This window comes from Semicossyphus pulcher, unplaced genomic scaffold (assembly GCF_022749685.1).
Source record: "Semicossyphus pulcher isolate SPU_LCO1_2020_fin unplaced genomic scaffold, fSemPul1.0.p SCAF_3, whole genome shotgun sequence".
In the NCBI taxonomy this organism is placed as follows: Eukaryota; Metazoa; Chordata; class Actinopteri; order Labriformes; family Labridae; genus Semicossyphus; species Semicossyphus pulcher.
The window spans coordinates 9,192,592-9,214,029 of NW_027211704.1; the positions used below are offsets into that span (position 1 = coordinate 9,192,592).

Genomic DNA, 21,438 nt, shown 5'->3' on the forward strand with positions numbered 1-21,438 from the left:
AGTAGATGTTTCGTTTAACCGCTCACTTTTTTCCACTTTAATTCCCGCACATTCTCATGCGAATGACACATTGTTGCAAGTTAAAATACACACACAGCACTTTAATCATGAACACTTTCTTATCACGGCCAGGTCTTCCCCGATCCACTCGGGTATTACACATAATGTTGAACAGACCCGGAACCAAGGATTATAGAACAAGTCCCGACCCGGACCCGTTTGACCGCGCAATACGTGGACCGGTGAAGACGTCTAATTTATAAGATGATGTTTGATTTTGCTAGCTGAAAGTATGGCACTTTTCATACAGATAAATGCAACAAAAGTTAATGATAAATGTAAAACTGGCTTCATAATTAAAGGATAACTTCGGAATTATTCAACCTAGACCCTAGTCCCAGTTCCTCCTCTGTGACATCTGTCTGCCTGTAAGTGTGTGTTTGTTTATTTTCAGACTTTTAAGTGTCGTGTGACTGAGGAGTGCTTGGTGTGTTTTTGTTCCCCCCCTCCCCCTTTCTCTCTGTCTCCTTCGCGCTCTGCACACCTGCTTTGGATCTCCAGTCAGCACACCTGCCAGCCATCAAGCAATCACCACACCTGCCAGTCATCAAGCAATCACCACCTACTACGACAGCCAGTCCCTGCCGGATCGATTGTGCCATACACGGTTTGTCTATGTGCCAAGTCCAGCTCAAGTTTAGCCATTTTGTGTGTCTGAATTACTCATCTGTTTGTTCGCCTGCCTGCAAACTTACTTACTCCTGTTTCCGTGTCTCCAGGGGGGTATACTACGAAGCAGGATTTGCGGTTATCTAGGTCACTTGATGGTGATTTGTTAATTTTAAACAAGGGGAAGGTCCAGTGGGAGAAGTCCTGAGTTTGTCCAGGCAGGGTTTATTATGTTGCGCTCACGCTATATTTGACAACAAATGGCACTGGCATGGCAGCTACCTACAGTAATAGGCTACAATGACAAGCAATGGTGCACTGATGCACACTGAGTGCTGTGTTTTGTATTTTGTTGTCCACTGTGTAATGGTTGATTGGAAGAGCTCATACACTTATTTGCAAGTTGTGTTGTTTGAAGGCAAGATTTTCTTTTGTTGCACATTATAAATGTTTTGGCGCGGTTAGAGCCTTTCGCAAACAAAACGTGTCATTTCTACCATGAGTGCCACTGTCTCGGCCTGTGTGTTAACTGTTTTGAAAATGTGGAGTTTGAGTTGACTGCTGCATCAAAGCAATCAAGGAAAACTGTAATAACGCTTACCTTTACAAGGTAGTTTAAACAAAGTCTGAAAAACATGGCGATCTATGCAGACAAAATATCGCCAACTACGGTGTCCTGTAAGAGACAAATAGCAGAAATTGCTCATTTCTGCCAGCAATAGATGGCGCAACAATGACACCTTGTGGCCAATTCAAGTCTACTACCTTACAATTACACAAATATAGTCTGATTTAGTAATTGATTCATTAGTTGATTTCTGTCGGTCTTTATTGGATTTATTTGAAACCTTGAGAGCAGTTAAACCAAAGAGCTACTTCTTATTTTTTAGGTAAAAGTATAAATTTCAAATTTTTTGTAAAGAAAAATCCACATAAAAATAGTTATGTGTTTGCAGGAATATTTGTTTTATGTTCTACCTCTTTAATCATAGCACGACCCCTCAGATTTATGTCTGCAGCTCTGTCTTTGGATGGAAAAAAATAACACGTTTGTTTCACAATCAAAGAAACAACAGGAACATGGCTTTCAATAAACACTTTATTTATGCTCATTGTTGACATTTTCAACAAAACAGTGCAAATACAGATACAGAAAAGCTCGCACAGCGTTTGGTCTCTTATTTTTGTAGCCACCAGGAGACACTTTAACACCAGCTCACCAAACCTTCAAAGGCTGAAGCTACGCAGAAGCAGGGAATTCTACTTGTGTCCCAGTTTTTATAGAAGAGTACAGACTTTGTGCACTTTAAAAATAAGACACAGGGTTGTGTTTCATGATAAGAACATTATAGACTGTGTTGACCTGAGTGTTTTTCTGCTCCCTACACGAGCTGAAAGAAGCATGTAAAGAGGCCTAATGGATTTATTTAACTGTAGCAGTTGATGGTCTGTGCACCAGCTTTATCTGCATTCTTCTGTGATGTAAACCTTTAATTCAACATGATTTCCCGCTAACAGTTCTGCAGGTTAATATTGGTTTATCACATAGTTTAACAAAAGATGCATAAAACAGGTTTCCTACACATTTTCCTTTTTAAATTTCCGGACCTTTCCAGACTCGAATAACAAGAATTTCCAGGAAGCAGATTTATATATTCATACTTTACACATAAAGGTTCATTAGCTCATTTTTTAAATGTGAATAAATGGTTTAAAATCCAACTGTTAACACGTTTGTAGCATTCTGGCGTTATGTTTGTGTTGGTGAAGCTTTCAATTTGGCCGTCCAGTCCACACTTTTACACAGGAAGCCTGAAGCGGACATACATCCACACATTATATTTACTTTCCCGTGATAACGAGTAATGTCCAGTTGTTTTCTTAAGATCTCGACATATTTATCTCGTTATCTGTTACACAGCGATACCCTGCATTTACTTCTTGACGATGACGGGGCAGCTGCCTTTGATGTCTCTGAAGATGGAGCAGTCAAAGACAACGTGGAGAGTCTTCTTTCCGCGCTTGTAGGGGAAGACTCGGAAATTGATGTTTAATTGTGTGAATGGTAGCATGTCTCCAAGCCTGAGGGTAACACAGAGCAAAGTGGGTAAAACAGGTGCTGTCTCGATTATGGACAGACAACACTCTAAATTGGTCTGTCTTGTGCTGTAAAATGTCACAGGGCAGTTTTTTGAAGGAGCATTTTTGGTTGACCGCCGTGGTCAGCCCTGCACACAGGTCTATATGTAGCTCTTTTTACACTGCCAGTTCAAGGCCGGATTATTACGCTTCTGTTACGTTCCATCTTCTGTGTAGAACGCACTGAGGCGTAATGGTGGGGCAAAGTCGTTCCACCTCTGAGCCACTACGGAGGTAGTAACAGAGGCGAAACAGCAGAGCCGGCAGAGCAGAAGCATGCGCTGTTTGTCTACACCTCTATCACTATTTAAAAACACACACTAGGGCGGCTGTACGTCGGCGTTGCATGGTCTAATGTACAATGACAAAGGTGGCATGAGGACGGGGCTTTGTTAAGGCGCTGAGGTGGAACCGCAGTGTAAAAAAGGCTTGTGACTGACTGACTGACTGATTGACTGTCACGTTACTTCAGAGCTGGAGAGAGAGAGAGAGAGAGAGAGAGAGAGAGAGAGAGAGAGAGAGAGAGAGAGAGAGAGAGAGAGAGAGAGAGAGAGAGAGAGAGAGAGAGAGAGAGAGAGAGAGAGAGATGCGACATCGCAATGGCGGGTCATGGAGTATATTGGACCTCCACTGACGCGACTCTCTGTCTATATGGCTCTGGATACTTTGTTCGGGGAGTAGGCGGGGCTGCTCCTCTGCTGCTCGTCCGCTGTCCTCACCTATGTCCACAGTGCGCACCTGCTTTCAAACCGGTTGTCATCGGCCTCATAAGGACAGTCCTTTTAACACATTGCCCACAAAAGAGCACATTGACCTGATGCAGTCAGCCATATACCAGGTTTTGACCTAGTCGTGTTTAAGTTTCTGTGTTCTTTTAAGGTTTGTTGACATGTTGTGACTGTTTTAATATAATGTAGAGACGTTTATAGTGTATGGTTAGAGACCCTCTTTTAAAAGGAACATTTTAGGATTACAACAGGAAGTATGGCACGCTTTTTTTCTTATGAGATGCATTTGCTTCACTTCTGTTTGCTTTTCAGAGAAAAAGTGGAAGTAAAGCTAATATTCTTACCGGAAGTAAAGTAATCAATACTATAAATAATTTTTCTTGTGACACTGACGAACACACACACACACTCACCTGATTTCACGCTCGTCTCTACAGAGGCCGCTTCCAGAGACGGTCAGAGAGCAGCCCTTCAGCGTTTTGTTCACGGGGTTCTTGAAAACAACATTGAACCTTGTAAACCTGTACAGTCGTGGGTCGTCAACAGCCTGAAACACACAAAATTTAGATTGTTTAAATATTCTCTATAAATGCTGCTACCTGTTTTTTATCCTGCTAGTAAATTCTTACTTATATTTGGATAGATTTAAAGAGGGGGTATTATGCTGTTTCATATTTTAAGACATGTATAATGTTACAATGTTGGACCACCTGAAATACCTTCCTATGAGAACCCTACCTAGGCTCTCATAGGAACTAACACCCTTGATGTTCTTTACCAACAATATCTTGACAGTAAGACATCAAATCAGTAACCCAGTATCTATGTTTACAGAGCATTGATTAAAGAGTTAAGGCATCAACAGAACACAGATGGTACTGTAGGAGTTGTGAGAATGGCTAGCAAGGCTCCCACTCTCATTCCAGCAGGCCACAGTGTGATCCTTGAAGGCTCTGCCAAGGTTCACCCTCTTTCAGCAGATCGCTTGGCAGTTGTAGAGCATCCCACAAAATCTTCCTCATCTTTCCAAAGCACCTTATAAAGTACCTGTTGTCATTTCCAACGAAACCGATCAAGAGTATCTATTCCAGCTTTCAGAACTTTCCCAACACACAATCTCACTGAAGAAATGTAAAAGTCAGATATGAACCTCAACTAACAAAGCTGGATAACGGCAATTTAGAGACAGAGAGACAGATGTTATTTTTCTTACAGTGATTGTGATCGGCGGGTCAAGCAGCACAACATCGTCCTCGGCCATGTATGGGTGATCTGGGTTTTCTATGTCCTTAACCACTGCTGAAACCCTCATGCTGTCATAGTCCAACATGGGTTTCGAGTAGACTGAGAACGGGACCAGGATCGGGATGGACAGCTCTTGAAGAATCAGAGAGATTTAAATTCAGTTCAACATTTTACCACAAAACATTCAGTACCATTGAAGATATCCGTCTCTCCACAGAGGAAGCCTCACCTCTCTTAGGCAGCAGCGTTTCCTTCCTCTGCTCAGTCTTGATGATCGCACCGAGTATTCCGTTGTACTTCATGGCCCGAACTCTGATGTTGACAGACAGTGGCCTGTTAGCAGTGTTCTTACTGCTCAGCACCAGGTTCAGGCTCACATCCTGACCGTTCACAGGCTCGGACACCTGACACAAGGAGGGAAATAAGGCACAGAAGGATTTTATATAAGTAACACATCCTATAAGGAATACTTGTAGGAGCAGCAGCTGTGAGAAACATCTCATTAATCACAGGTGAAACCTCAATTGCTAAGGGCAGTATTAACTCCTCAGCTACAGCGTGCAGCTTTTTACATGAAACAGCTCTGTAAGCTACTTTATAAGAGGCGAGTTGAGCATTTGATGACACAGATGCAACTTTAGTAAAGTCACTCTGTTTGGCATGACAGTTGAGTATAGGGCTGAAACCACCAATTGCGATGTGTGCATGTGCAATAGTCACATCGCAGGACGTGTGATAGCGAAGCAAATTAAGTGAAACATGTAAAACTGCTACTTTTTTGCTGTATGGCGCAAAAAGAAAACGCGCCATTTCCTGGTTTTCACCACTTATCTACAGGAGAAGTCCGTCTGATATCATTTTAGCGCAGCTGTGCAGCAGTCTGCGTCTCACCTGCCTGTAAACTGTAAACAAGCACCCGACACTGCTGCTACTGTCACATGCAATGTCGGCCGGATGATCGAGCCTTTCGTTTACGCCAGGCTTCTTTTCAGCGAGTGTATTCCTGTTATCAGCGACACCCGTCCCGGTGCTGGTTAACACTGTGGCAACTTAGATGGAACGTTCACGTGTTTACTTTTAGCGGCTTCACATAATATATCCCATTATGTGGGTTACTGTACTAACAGAACGTACAGATCCATTTTTATAGTACGTGAAACCTCGTGTTATATTATTGATATGTTAGCACTTATCAGCAGGTATTTGTTTGAGCTTCTCAGTGTTTCTTAGTGTTGTTTATTTTATTCAATGATCACAATCCTATCCTACGGACGGCTCCTCTCTCTTCGCTGCAGGACAGAGAGATATAGAAGATCTTTTGTACCCACAGCCATCAGACTTTTTTTAATTCTTCAGTAAGAATTACTAAGTAAGTGAATTTCCCCTTTGGGGATCAATAAAGTTATTTTTATTTTTATTGTTATCACATTCATACAGGGTGAGCAGCACACAGTGATTTAGTGGTATCAGATCTGTCTCAACAGATTTGTAAATTCAGGTATGGCAACATCCCGAGATAAGAAACAAAACCTTCATTTAGTAGCTTTGATGAGAAATTTTAAGGACTGTATTTTCTTTGACTTACCTCTTCAAATCGCATGGTCACTTTTGACGGCTTCCCTTCGTCCAGCGTCCCATTCGAAGACGTTATGCTTTGCAGATCCCTTCTAGCACGCGCGAGCGCTACTGAACTCAGCATTGCAGCGAATCGGTCCGTCTCGCTAAGGTTTTCGTAGTTTTCTACGATGGCTTTTATGAAGCCTTTCCTCTCTTTCTTTGTTCCTGTAGGGGAAATAGTTTAGTTGTTTTTTCAGACCTACTGTTGTACAACAATAAGCTGAAGTTTGTGTTATCTGTTTGTCTGTTGAACCCACCTTCTTTGTGTTTGTACTCGTGGGTGACGTCCTCCCTTATATCGCTGCCGACTGCCTTTGTGGAGATATTCTTACCCACAAGTTTCTGATCAACCTCTATCTCCTCAATTGAACCGTCAGCTCTGACCTGATAGGACACACAAACACAGACAATAGAAACAACAAGAAGCAATTCATTAAAAAAATCAAAATCGTACAAGCAGCCCTCTAGTTTGTCACAGTTACCTTCAGCTGCTGCTCACCGTCTAATTTTCTTCTATTTGTGATCATTTCTCTTTTTATTTATCTACTATTTTAACTAAAGGGCGTGGTGTTTAACAAATGTGTTTATGATGTTAAGAGCTCAAGCTCTGCTCACTGACCAGCCAGTCGACACAGTCAGAATTGACCTCAGCATAGACGAACGGGACGTCATATTTAAGGTCAGTGTCTCCCTTCAGGATGGCTCGTTTCGCAGCTGGACCGCAGCAGTAAATACCTACATGAGGGAAAGAGACACCTGAATGAATGAAATTAAACAACAAACTGCTGAAATGAAAACATGAGGGCTAAACAACACATCCAGTCTCATACATCAAGTAAATCTGCAGTGAGACAATTTGTTCTTTCTGCTGGTTTCTGGTTTGACCAATTCTGATGCAACTCCAGGAAGAAATATGAACCAGAAATGAAAAGTCAGGAGGCGGTTCACATGTCCTGACTACACCTCAAAGTAATTATTTCATTGCATAACTACCATTCATACTTTTAAGGGAGGTGATTAGTTGATATTAGTAATTAGGTTATAGGTTATAATAAGCATCAACAAAGACTTGTAGGAGGTCAGAATTCGGAAAGTGAAATTTTTTCTTTTCCTAAATTCCTGTTTTGCATTAGAATTATTAAGTAACACTTTAAAAAAAATGTCAGAGATGAAGAGGTCAGCATGGACAAGTATTGCAGGAAACAAGGTCATCAGAACGAGCAGAAAAATGTGTCCCAGTTGAGTCTGTACCATCGCTCGTCTCCTGTGGTGTTGAATCCAGAACTTGCCAGCCGTCATATTTACTGCCCTCTGACAGGTCCGGCCGCCTCATCCACCCCTCAGTCCACACGTGGAAGTTCCTGAAACACAACAGCAGAATATTCTGTGCTCATTTTTTAAGACACTATAAAACAGTCACATAGTTAAAAATCAGTTATCTAGCTAAACATTTGTTAACGGGGGGAGCTTGGGGTTAGCGAGGCTTTGTTATCGGCTAACTTTAGCGCTAGCTTAGTTAAAAAGGTGTTTCTATAATTCCCTTTTGTTCATTTGGATGCTTATTTGGCTAAACAGGCTTTTAACATGATGAACTTAAGGAAAAAATACACAGCCCACTACGCTGAGTGACTTTTAGTCAAACTGAACAAGACATTTTTTGGGTCACTATGGTAACGAGTTGTCAATCGCCCTAAAGCCTAACCTGCTTCATTGTCTTACTCCAAATAGGAGCATCATTTTAAAAGGAAAACATGCTGTATTGAAGTAGAATTGAAACTAGAGATTGAGATCATAAACTCTTTAGTAAACTGAGGTCAAAGGAGACTTGTTTCTCAATATGTTATATTTTAGATGCTGGGTTTCCATTATCCAGCAATTGCCGTTTTTTAACGGTAAACTCTGTTGAAGTCCGACATATTAAAAGTATTATATATATTCAGTGGAATATATGCTATCCCGATTCATATATTCATCAATATTAGTGTTGGAATCTTTCATGTCTGCCATGATTCCTCTATGTTCTGGGAGGAGCAACATGCACACCTGTGCTGGCTGGACTCAATTATACACAGCTGAAGTTCATCTCCTCACAATCAGGACTCTTATAAATGGGGAGAGAGCCCATTTTGCTCTTCAACCAACCAGACATGTGTTCTCCTTTGCCTGTCAAGTGCGTCAAAAACTTCAGCACTTGACAAGTTAAGGTGCAACTGTGAATAAAGTCCTGTTCTTTCATGGAATCTCACTCTCACTGCCTCTAATCTGAATACCTCATGTCAATAATTGAATGCTCATTCCTGTTCTTATCTTCAGTCTGTGGTTCACAAGACTCACAAAAAAACCCCAACTGAGCTAAACCAGCTCCCCATTTTTTTCCGTCTAAAAAGTGGACTGCCCCCTATATAGTGGCGCGACCAATATACCACTATAAAATGCAGAGGATCCTTTGATCCTTTGCGCATATCTGCAGCCTCTTCGACCCGGCAGCTGACGAGCTACCACCCTGCCTGGACTTCTTACACTTTTCTTTTCTTCTAAAGTTTTGCCCGCGAGAAGGCCCAGAGCCTGTGCGCGCCTTGCTGCGCTGAAGACCTCGCGATTAGACATTGCTCCAGCATTAAACTCCGAGCTGTTCAAACTGAAGACAACAGCTCTTTTTGCTTCAATCCTTGCGCTCTGACAAGTCTCAAACTCAGAGCCCAAAAGTCACAGTCAGTCATCTATCCAGCTCCGGTCATAACACGGAGTGACCTGCACATCGTCATCAAGAGAGACCCAACCGGCCGCGTGGCGCCCAGGGCACCAGAGGCTCCAGACCGTGCAAGACATCAAGAAACCAAATGAAATACTCTATAAATCATTCACTTTCTGCACATGTAAGATAACCCTTTAAAATATAGCTTTCAAAGCACCATGAAAACTCTCCTCCACAGTGGACAACGCTGACATTTTTTATTGGCAGATGAAAAAGCTTGTTCTCACCAAATACTGTCATGGAAGGGTATATTTCGTCCATCTTCAGTGTAGAAGTTGTCGATGGTCAGACTTGCGTTAGTATCATGGGCTGATGAGAAGTTGGTGATTGTACGGCAGGGGATTCCCAGCAGACGCATCACTGTGAATCAAACACAAAGATATGAGTAAATCAGATATTGACAAAAGTTAAAGCCAGTTTATTTTACAAGTATCGTGGAGTCGGGGCTACCAGGCCATTCTTCTGTCACTAAACCAATAATCATCTACAGACCTCACTGATCTAAAGTTGGTAAAGAAATTTAAAAACTCAAGTTGAGTCCTACGGCGCATACAGTGACGGGAGGTAGTAAATCGTGGCCTTGTTTTAACAACTCGTTCTCTCGTTTTGATTATTTCTCACAGATATTCGTGGACTTAACCCCAGCACATACGGGCACACTTTCACCACAAGACGGTCTGGACCGTTACGCAAGACGAGTGTCTGTTTTACGAGCTGTTCTGGTAAGACTCCAAGGAGGAAGCTTTTGTGATAAACAGATAAACTTGTATCACGTCTGTCAAGATTGACTTGACAATAGACTGTTCAAATTGGCGATGCTTCAGCTGGTCCTTTAGCTCTGAAAAAATTCAAAGTTTGTATAACGATACGCACAACGTGGTCCATTCTCAGGCTGTCCTCAAAGCCCTGGTTTATAACAAAGCCTCCTCCTTGGAGTGAAGATCAATAATCAAACAGCTCGTCAAATAGACACTTTCATCTCGTGAAAACGAGACAACGAACGAATAAAACGAGACAATGAATTAATGAAACGAGAACGAACGAATGAAACGAGACAACGAATTAATGAAACGAGAACGAATGAAACGAGACAACGAACTAATGAAACGAGACAACGAATTAATGAAACGAGAACGAATGAAAACCAGACAACGAACGAATGAAACGAGACAAACGAATTAATGAAACGAGAACGAATGAAAACGAGACAACGAATTAATGGAACGAGACAACGAAATAATGAAATGAGAACGAATGAAAACGAGACAGCGAATTAATGGAAAGAGACAACGAAATAATTAAACGAGAACGAATGAAAACGAGACAACGAATTAATGAAACGAGACAACGAATTAATGAAACGAGACAACGAAATAATGAAACGAGAACGAATGAAATGAGACAACGAAATACTGAAATGAGAACGAATGAAAACGAGACAACGAAATAATGAAACGAGGCAACGAATTAATGGAACGAGAACGAAAGAATGAAATGAGAAAGAATGAAAATGAGACAACGAATTAATGAAACGAGAACGAATGAAACGAGACAACGAAATAATGAAATGAGAACGAATGAAAACGAGACAACGAATTAATGAAACGAGACAACGAAATAATGAAATGAGAACGAATGAAAACGAGACAACGAATTAATGAAACGAGACAATGAAATAATGAAATGAGAACAAATTAAAACGAGACAACGAATTAATGAAACGAGACAATGAATTAATGAAACAAGAACAAATGAAAACGAGACAACAAATTAATGAAACGAGACAACGAAGGAATGAAACAAGACAACGAATTAATGAAACAAGACAACGAATTAAAACAAGACAACGAATTAATGAAACAAGAGAACAAATTAATGAAACGAGACAACGAATTAATGAAAGGAGAACGAAAGAATGAAACGAGACAACGAATTAATGAAACGAGAACGAATGAAAACGAGACAACGAATTAATGAAACGAGACAACGAAATAATGAAATGAGAACGAATTAAAATGAGACAAAGAATTAATGAAGCGAGACAACGAATTAATGAAACGAGACAACGAATTAATTTAAATAAACGAGAACGAATTAATCCAAACAAGGGAACAAATTGTTAAAACGAGGACACAATTTACTACCTTGTCCGCTCGAAATAGCATTTTGTGTGCACGAGGTAGTAAATCGTTCCTCAGTTTTTTGCCTCGGCCAATTTATTATTATAAAAATAGCTACAAAAGTATTCATATGACCTGCGTCATCACAAAAGGTCACAAGTTACATGAACTGTTCCCATAAGTAAATTTATATACATGAACGTATCATCAGCATAAAGTGATAACCACAGTGAATTATTACCGTACCGGCACAGAAGGTAAGCTATGCAGCTCAGTAAAAGGGGCTGTGATAAACACATACTTTAGCTACTTCAAAAGGTCCTACATATAAAAACAAAAACACCAGCTTAAAAGTATGTATAATATTGGAATTATATTTTTAAATGTTTTTAACGCTTCATCTTGACGTCAGCTTTGTCCCTTTGTAATATGTTTTACACCACCCCCAAAAAATAGCTGCCATCAATCACATAAACTTTGACAGTATGTTGCAGAAAATCAGCCATGAACCATTCATCGTTTGATCAATCATTATCAATCTTGGTAGATATCTTCACTCACTGTTTGTGAATAGAGATGACAAAGCACTTTGAGCCTCAGGGCCAAATTGTCCAAAAAGTTTAATCTGGATCAGAATAATCCGGATCCGGAAGTTAAAGTTTGGAAAGTTTAGTTTGTGTTGAGAAAGAATATTTATCTTTACAGATTTTATTCTAAGTGTGAGCAACTGCAGAGTCAGACGTTACCTGAACACATCACTCCAGCAAACACCCAGCACTGTCCGAACTTGACTGGGTGGAACTGGTTATAGTACCACTGTGTAAGGATGGGACCACTGCCAGTCCAGTGAGTGGGGGATCTCCCACCATAATATGGAGCTTCCCACCGTCCCTCCACGACACCGCGGTCATCATTACTGTTGACCTGGAAGAAAACAGGCAGACAAGGAGATCAGAATCAGAATAGGGTTTATTGCAAGTAGGGTTACATGCACAAAGACTTTGTGCACTTTGAATTTGCCAACATCGGCCCAGAAATGGTTTGACTCTGCTGTAAAAGCCTGAGACATGAAAACACACAGAGTGCATCCTACCATGGCGCTGACCACGCGGCCGACGTAGATGGGGTCACAGCGAGCAGCAACATCGTCAGCGGGGTCTTTCAGGTGTTTGCGGTTGCGGTCCAACAAGTTGATGCAGATGAACATGATGGTCGGGTCAAACTGAACAGGAGACAGGGATTTCATTTATTTATGTCAATACTGTTTAATTTAACTGCTTGTTGGAATATTAACTTTTAAAGAGACATCATCTGCTACCGGCAGTGTGTGTATAACTTTATTTATCAATCACTCAATCAATCATGAATCTTTGAAAACCTTGAATTAAATCAGTTTTTTAACCAACTGAATTAAAACACTACTTAATACTTAATATGTATTGTAACACATTCATTTCTCCCAATGTGGGATCAATCCAAATGATCTTATCTTGTCTTGTTTGAGGATTTAAGTAATTTAAGAATTTCCAATATGTATACAGTTTTTTTTTTAGGAATAACTAATTCAGGAGTAAAAAGTTAAAAAAAAAATTTAATTGCTCAAATTGTTAATCAAGATAAAATTTTGGTGACCAAATGTGAAGGGTAATTTTCAGACACTAAAGTTCAAGATGCGAATCCTAAAATTCAACAAGGATAAGACTAAATGTTGAACAATTGATACCAGAATTTGTCTGAATATCTGATTTGTCTTTAAACATTTTAAATTGACCACAGAAAATTTAAAAAAGAGAGACTTTAGATCACATTCAAATCAAGTGAAACCTTTGTTAAAGCCTCGGAAATCATTAAGGTTTCCCTTATTTGCATAACGTGGAGATACACTGAAATCTGTGATTAAAACTAATCAAGAAGGACAAAACTCAGTGACAAGTGTGTGTGTGTGTGTGTGTGTGTGTGTGTGTGTGTGTGCGGTGTGTGTGTGTGTGTGTGTGTGTGTGTGTGTGTGTGAGAAAGAGAGACAGGAAGTACCTGTCCATAGTCCCAGCCTTTAGATTGGATGCTGTGTGTGCCTGGCATATATATTACTCCATCTTCATTCATCACGTACTCCTGTCTCTGCTTCTCATTATCCAGAAACACAGAGTCCTCTGCAGACAGACAGAGAGTCAATGAACACAGAGAGAGACAGACAGGCAGATGTAAAGAGGGACAGATGGACAAACAGACAGACATACAAGCAGAGACATAGACTGACATAAAAAGACAGACACACAGACAGGCAGGCAGACAGAGAGACAGACAGAAAGATGGACAGAGAGACAGATGGATAGACAGGCAATGAGACAGACAGACAAACAGACAGACAGAAAGACACACAGGCAGGCGGACAGACAGACAAAAAAAGATACAGACATTTAGACAAACAGATGGATAGGATGGACAGAAAGACATAGAGACAGACACATAGAGAGACAGACCGATAGACAGGCAATGAGACGTACAAGCAGACATAGACTGACAGATAAAAGAGAGACAGACAGGCCAGAGGTGGCAAAAGTACAAATATTCTATACTTAAGAAGAAGTACAGATACCTGTGTAAAAAAAGACTTTGGTAAACGTAGAAGTACTGACTCAACTCCTTTACTCAAGTAAAAGTAAGAAAGTACAGGCTCTGAAATGTACTTAAGTACAAAAGTAAAAAGTATTCCTCTGAAGGACATTTTACCGACCACTTCTGTGCAAAGGTAACTAAACCTGACAATAATAAATGATAATGATAATAATTGTTAAAAGACGATTAAACCTTCTAGCTTAAAATAAAATAAAACTATACACTGCCAATAATGAACATTAACTTTGTTCTAGAGTTGTAACAACACCAGAATTTTGAACTTAAGCAACACACGATACCTCTTTTGATAACTGGGCAAAACTAAAAACGTCCTCGGCACACTAGGATAGTTTTCTTCGTTTATGATCACTGTAAACGAGTCAAATTTCAGACAGAATATTAAAGACTGAACCGAGGTCCCAAATGAGAACCTGGATAATTTTTTTACTGCTTTGAAATCAGTCTTGATGTTGGGAAGGCAGAGTGCAGAGACCAAAATAAAAATAAACCATAATTCCACTCACATGCATTAAAACTTAAGTATCGAGCCTGTTTTGAGAATGTAAGTATTTGTACTTACATTTCCCTGTTATACTCAGTTCATGGCTGCATTCCCAGTGTCCTTTTTTTTATTGTAGTGGCCTTGTCTGTACTTTTTCTTCTTCATGTGAAATTATTAAGTAAATTAAGATATTAACTGAGTAACATAATTTGATATTTTAACATTGCATTGAACAAGAAAACAAGATATATCATTTTTGTGTTTTTAATATAATGCTAATACTAAAATTGAGCTTTTTTTCTTTTTATCCAATTAATAATTGTTTAATCATAGAAATAGAAATAATCGACAGATTAATCGATTATCAAAATAGTTGTTAGTTGCAGCCCTAAAGCAGACAGAAGGACAGACAGACAGAAAGACAAACCAACAGACAGATAGCCAGATGGAAGGAATGGACAGACAGATAAATAAAGCAAATAAAAATAAAGACGGACGCACAGACAAACTGACAGATGACAGATAGGAAAATAGTTGAGATACACAGTCACGGATGGACAGAGTGGTTAACAGACAAACAGAGAGACTGAAGAAATATTGTAGGTAGGTTAGAAAGTTGAGACAGACAGACAGGTAGGTTAGATAGTTGAGACAGACAGACGAACCTGGACACCAGGGGTTGAAGAGCATCGTCAGCTTTGCCAGTAACATTTCTTCATGCTTGTAACTGGCAACCATTTTATACCATCCTATGGGGGCGTCGGCCGGGGGGGTGAAGGTCAGGATCAGGTTGCCTGTTTGTGTGGAGGACCTCGCATCAAGCTCAACCTTCCACACCGCCTTCGCCACTGGTGAACGCCTCACGACATCTGGGACGGCGAGTAAGCACAATGTCCCCTGCCTCTCGTTGGCATAATCTCCTGTGGAGACACTCACAGTCCATCAATTCATCCATTCATCAGTTTCCACTGATTCATTAGTTTCCACTGACTTACTGAAAGACACTTTGAGGAGTCAGCTGCTGAATTTTGAGAAAGTACATTTTACTTAAAGCCTGGCATCCCAAAATATATCTAAGTAAACATTCATTGGTTAAAATTTTTTTATTATTTCCCCACATTTTTCCTGACGCTTCTCCTCCCACATTTTTCAACCGATTCAAACCATTCAAACATCCAAACGTTCAGCTCATTTAGGACATTATTGCTTCTATTAATTTTTTTTTTACATCATTCATCGTTCCTGAAATTTTCCCATTTTTCCCGAAATAAATTCCCATCTGAATGAATGGGAAAGAAATTCAAAAATTCAACACTTCAAAACTCATTCATACATTCACTTAGAAACTCCAAACATTTTTAAAACATTCACACGTCTTTCAGCTTTCTTTCAGGTCATTCCTACTTTCTTCACAGTAACCTTTAAACCTTAAACATGAAACGTGTCCATTCAGTTTAGCCACAGCTGTTCAACATACAAAGAATTATTCAACATCTGTCATTCAACACACAGCAATTCAGTGAGCTTCAGCTTCTTTCAACCTCTTTAATACATTTCTTATATTCATTCAACATTCAAGCGCAGCAGTAGCAGTTTAGTGTCTGCTCTTCAACAACATATTCCACGTCTTTCATCCTTATACTCATGCATGCCATGTCATGTTACCTAAAATACTTAATCGTGCCGAAGAACAATTCCTGATTCAACAGTCAGTAGAGGAAGGCTATTGTCTGTAAGTTTCCTTTGTAGGTTTCAGTAAAATTTAAAAAAAATAACAAAAATCAAATATTTAGTGCCTGCTTGTTGGCTTTATTTGTCAGCACTGATCACCAGTTTTGTGCAAAGATGATTGAAGCAAATAGTAAAGTGAAACACTGACCTGTGGCTACATTTATGAAGAGCGGGCTGGTCCTGTTGAAAGCTTCATTCAGATTGAGGGTCAGGGTGAAGGGCTGACCTCGCCTCACAATCAGCTGATCCACGGAGATTACCTCGGTGCGGTGAGCAGTGTTGTTGGTTACACACTGAAGGTCCACTCCTTCAAACACTGTAATTAAAGACAGAAGAAATCAAGACACACAAGGCTAAAAAAAGATTGGAAAGTATAATAATTATTTTTTTATTGATTTTTTTAAAAGGTGGTTATACTGAAATGTTTACTTTTAATAAAGAACAAATCAACAAGGAGAAAAGCAAAAGTCTCGTTCATTATATCAAATATTATTTATGTTTATGGTTACACATAGCGGTCAAGAAAAATAATTCTGTAAGTCACACTTTAAATTTGAAAAGTAACAGTAAAACTCTTTAGCTTGTGCTGTTTTTGATGCTATCTTTGAAGTATTATATTTGTATGGGCTTGTGTAGTGAACTCTACACTTCCTTTTTTTTGTCATATCTTGTTGCAGAGCTGAGGGTGTGTTTGGATTTGCTCCGTCTCAAGAAACTGGCTCAGCACGTTGAAAGTCATCGCGCTGTCTAGCAGTCCTGGTGGAAACTTTGTTAGGGTGTGGTGGTTTAAATAGGCTATGTAAACACACTCAGACTTAAAATGCCAACACAAGCTGTGTGCACGATAAATGGGTCTAAAGATGAATGAAAGATGAATTCATGAAATCTGCCCATATCTATATTTTTATACTAACAACAGATTAAATTAGTATGAGCATGTGTAACATAAAAGGTCATGTTTGTCGTGAGGACCCTGCAGAGAATAATCAATCGACTTTTTTTTTTCTTTTATCTCTGCATTGATTTTTTTTTTGAGCTTTATATTCCCTTTCAGTAACGATAACTGTTTTACAGTCACATGTTCAAAGACACAGCACAGACATCAATGTCTTTTGGGGCAGTCTGTGAATCTTAATCAGTGGTTCTCAAAGTGGGGGTCTGCGAAATAATTATAATTAATTATATATATTAATATATATAATTAATAATATATATTAATAATTATTAATTATTTTTATAAAAAATATATAAAATTGCACCTTATCATTAAAAACTGCATGTCTACAGATGAGGACCATTTAGGACCGCAGTATAAATGCTGTCAAGTTCAGGCCACACCCTCTGTTTTAAAGTATATAAGTGGTATTAACAAGATTCAAATTGAAATGTAGGAAGCAGAGGGGACTTCCTGTGATTTCTCAGAAAATAAAAGCTGTTTTATTTCTGATGGAAATGTTAAAAGCGCTGAGTTACAACTGCTACGTACTTTTTTCATCATGTCCTGGCTCCTGCACCCCTCACCTAAAGCAAACAGAGTCTTTCTATAATGCGAGAACACGTCTGACACGACAATCTCCTGTTGTGTGCTATAATTGTGAAAGGGCATCTCCGGCAGCTGTTCCCACCTGATTTCCGGGACATTGTAAGCTAGCGAAACTTTTTGGAAGACCGTTAAGCCCAGTTCAAATCTAGAATTCGCAACGCAACAAAACAGTTTTAGAATGTTGCAGGGAAAATTGCAGCGGTGTGAACTGGTTAATCAATGTTACAGCTAACATTGCGAGTACGTCACCGTCACTCATCTTTTTATAATGATAACAGAAATCGAGCCTATCCCAGCTGTCATTGGGCGAAAGGCAGGGTACACCCTGGACTGGGCGCCAGTCAATTACAGGGCACACAACCTTTCGCACCCACACCTATGGGCAATTTAGAGTCACCAATAAATCATTCAAGCATGTCTTTGGACTGTGGGAGGAGGCCGGAGACCCCAGAGGGAACCCATGCATGCACTGGGAGAAGAGTGACCGAGTGTGAACGAGTGACCTTCTAGCTGTGAGGCAACAGCGCTAACCACTGCACCACCGGGCAGCCCTCATATAGTGTTGCGGGTAATTCACTTATAGTTTAGCTACATTTTGCAGTGGCTTGCTTTTCGTTAAACTGTATTTGTATTTATTCAAGTTGATTAAATACTTTTCTGCCATTTTTATCTAATACTAAAACTACAAACAAATTTGGACCATAAAGGAAGGGATTTTTTTTTAAATTATTTGATTGTATTATATTATTATCTTTTATACAGTAACTGAATTCCATACACACCCCACCAAAAGACTGAGGAACAATCACCAGGGTCATAATTAGGCAAATGAGCCAGTGGGCTCTTCTTGCAATTAACTCAATGGTCATTTTTTTTGTAATTTCTTTTGTCAGATTTTTGCATAAGTACATTGTTTATTTGATTTTGTTTTTAAAGTAGTTTGAAAACATTTTTCATAGCAGCTTTAGGTAAAAGAACTAAATTTATGTCTCAAAAAGCTTTAGTTCAACCTCTTGCAGTGTGAAATTCCTGAAACTAAGCTTTGAGGTTGTTTCATCCACAGTGTTCAAACATGTTCATTGCATGCAAACAGGTTTGGGCGACCCAAACAGATGGACATATGAGGAAAGAGTCACATTAAACACATTGTAAAGAAAAGTTGTTTTACTTACGGGGTTTTCCAATCGCTGTCATCTTGGCTGGATTTTTCTGTCTTCACAGGTCAGCAGACGTTAACACAGAACAATGCTCTCTAACAGACTGTCAGCAGCACGGTGACCAGTCAGAGCTGATTGACTTTTAAATACCTGCCTGCTGTTAGCCCAGCCCCATCTCACATCAGCCTCAAACACACCTTACAACCTGTTCTGTTAACTATTTCATGGCAGCTAAGAAGCTGAATGTGATGAATCAAGTGTGTCACGGCCCCTCAACTTTGTACACTCACACAATGTTACACACACTGTTGCTTGTACTCTCTGTCTCCAGGGCTGCAGACCTGGGGCCTATACTACGAAGTGAGTTCAACATAGCCAGGGTCTCTTTTCCTGATCTGCCTTCACTTAACCGGACAAAGGATATCGCGCTGAGTGGTCACATGACGCTGGTTATCAACTCAATAAGTCAGCCCAGGGTTTCTCCGAATGCGTTCACATTAAAGTAGCTCTGTTTGGAGCAAATGACCAATTTAAACATGGGCAAGTCTGCCGTCAGCTCATCGGCATATTTTACAAACTCAGAGACAAACTATGATTTTAGAAACATATGAAGAAGTTACACATAATCCAGACTTAAAACCACTCAGCTGCAGCTGCTGAATGCAGAAGGAACAGATAGCAGAAAAAACGCAGACTGTGTAAATTTGCAAATATAATATGGCTGCTCCATAATTAGAGCGTGATATATTTATTATAACACTCGTGTGTTACATGAGATTGTTGAAGTTGTTGTACAGATGTATTTTTGTTGTATTAATGACAGATTTAGACTTATTCTCTCAGCCCAGCAATATTAAACTATGGAGTAAATAAAAATAAATATAAAACCATACATTAGAGCAGTATGAAGGCTCTTTCATATCTTAAGTACAAAAGTACTTCAGGCTTCATTGTTTTTATCAGTCTCTGTTGTAGATGATGTAGGTTATATCAGTAAAGTACGATGAATATCTGTCATATATATATATATATTTATATACACTACCAGTCAAAAGTTTGGACACATTTTCTCATACAAGTGAATAGGAAAGTGTGTCCAAACTTTTGACTGGTAGTGTATATATAGTAGAGATAGACCGATATTAGTAGTCAAGGAGGCCGATAACCGATATTTGGAGCCGATATTCACTTGCAGTAAAAGTGAAAATATTGGCGTAAAAATTGTGAATAATACAAACTCCAACACTTAACTTTGTTTAAATGCCTTTAAGCATGTGTTTATTAAACAAACAAACAAAAAGCGCAGGGAGTTCCCAGGGTCAGCAGCATCTCTTATAAAGTTAACTGTAAATTTAAATAAATAAATTAATAACTTCCTGAAGTTTTATAAAGTAAATAAAACAAAGTTAAATAAAATTTGCAAAGAAATGAACTTTTTCTCCTCTCCGCCGTGTGTGTGAGCACTCTGCCTGCACAGCTTTCACTGCTGATTGGCTGTTACCCGTGCCATGGCTCAGCGTGTAACCAACAGTGCTGTGGGTGGGACAATGCTGGAGACAGAGTAATGACTGCAGACAGAGAGGGCGGCTGCATCAGAGCCAAAACAACCCAGTTTTAAATTGATCTCTTATCGGCCGAAAATCGGTCTATCCCTACTACAGATGTCTATGATCAGTACTATTTCAGTTTTATTATTGCATCTAATTAAAATGTCCTCTGTATTCTACTTAGCACACTCAGAGGGAGTGTTCAGGTGTGCCTTCTGCTCTAATTATGGAGCATGAGTTGGTCACTGCTTGTGTGAGTGAATGTATTGTACTGTATGACACAGCAATATGAATGAGATGTGATGCAAAATCCATGTGAAAAAAAAAGTAACTTTGTCCCTAAATTTGTGTGACCTGGACCCGAACGTGCATGCATCATTTCTTTATTCAAAGGGAATATTTTGACACTTTTCATGTGCACATTTAATCAGTGTTTGTTTGATTACAAATGTAGTCAATTAAAGCAATAAATTCATTAGTGTTTGCTATATTAAAATAGAAAACTGAGGGTTTTTTTGCTTGCAGAACTGTGGCAGCAGTGCCTACATGTCCCTGGATGCACTGTGCACACGTCCTCAACCTCACTTTGCTGCATTTCTGCGTTTCCTATGTGCTGGCTTGAGCAAATATTGCTGAATATCCCGTCAGTACAAACACTGTGAAATGTATGGTGTGAATTAAATTAAGGCTGAGACATTAAAAACACTCACATTTCTAGGAATATCTTAGCTTCTATTTGCTTAAGTATGAAATGTGAGTAAAGTATTTTTAGTTCACAGGTATACTTAGGGGTATAGCTAATGAAACAGAAAACCTAGAGATTGGAAGGTAAACACACAAACTCTTTTAATCATGTTTTGAGATTACAAGAGAAAATATAACCTTTAGCAGACACTGAAGTGATCCTGCAGAACTTGAATCTCCGTACATCAAGGTGCAGTTGACATTATCTAAAAAAAAAAAAACTGTTTGAGTGACATGTTTTCAAAGATGTGTATAATATCTCATTTTCAGTGAGGATAAAATTCAGGTGAACCATGTAGTGTCTCATAAGGACAAAGACAAGCTG

The 21,438-nt window shown here is 39.4% G+C and overlaps 1 protein-coding gene across 1 annotated transcript; it reads right to left on the reverse strand.

Annotated features, from left to right (window-relative positions):
• Positions 1 to 1,764: 1,764 nt before the first annotated feature.
• LOC138605270 (protein-glutamine gamma-glutamyltransferase E-like) lies at positions 1,765 to 18,927 on the reverse strand. The gene is made up of 15 exons (XM_069677416.1): positions 18,838 to 18,927; positions 16,271 to 16,438; positions 15,057 to 15,311; positions 13,305 to 13,423; positions 12,367 to 12,495; positions 12,020 to 12,197; positions 9,381 to 9,513; positions 7,650 to 7,759; positions 7,018 to 7,133; positions 6,656 to 6,782; positions 6,367 to 6,563; positions 5,011 to 5,185; positions 4,750 to 4,913; positions 3,950 to 4,083; positions 1,765 to 2,751 (listed from the first exon to the last, which is right to left on the reverse strand). The coding sequence occupies exons 1-15, from the start codon at positions 18,857 to 18,859 to the stop codon at positions 2,604 to 2,606; spliced, it is 2,175 nt and encodes a 724-aa protein (XP_069533517.1). The 5' UTR covers positions 18,860 to 18,927; the 3' UTR covers positions 1,765 to 2,603.
• Between the last annotated feature and the right edge of the window lie 2,511 nt (positions 18,928 to 21,438).

Bases quoted from the DNA above. Each gene is read 5' to 3' on its own strand.
- LOC138605270 (XM_069677416.1), bottom strand. From the start codon at position 18,859: ATGACAGCGATTGGAAAACCCC. The intron at 6,564-6,655 runs GTGGGTTCAACA...TTTCCCCTACAG, and splicing joins CGAGTACAAACACAAAGAAG to GAACAAAGAAAGAGAGGAAA. The intron at 5,186-6,366 runs GTAAGTCAAAGA...TCCTTGTGTCAG, and splicing joins TGACCATGCGATTTGAAGAG to GTGTCCGAGCCTGTGAACGG.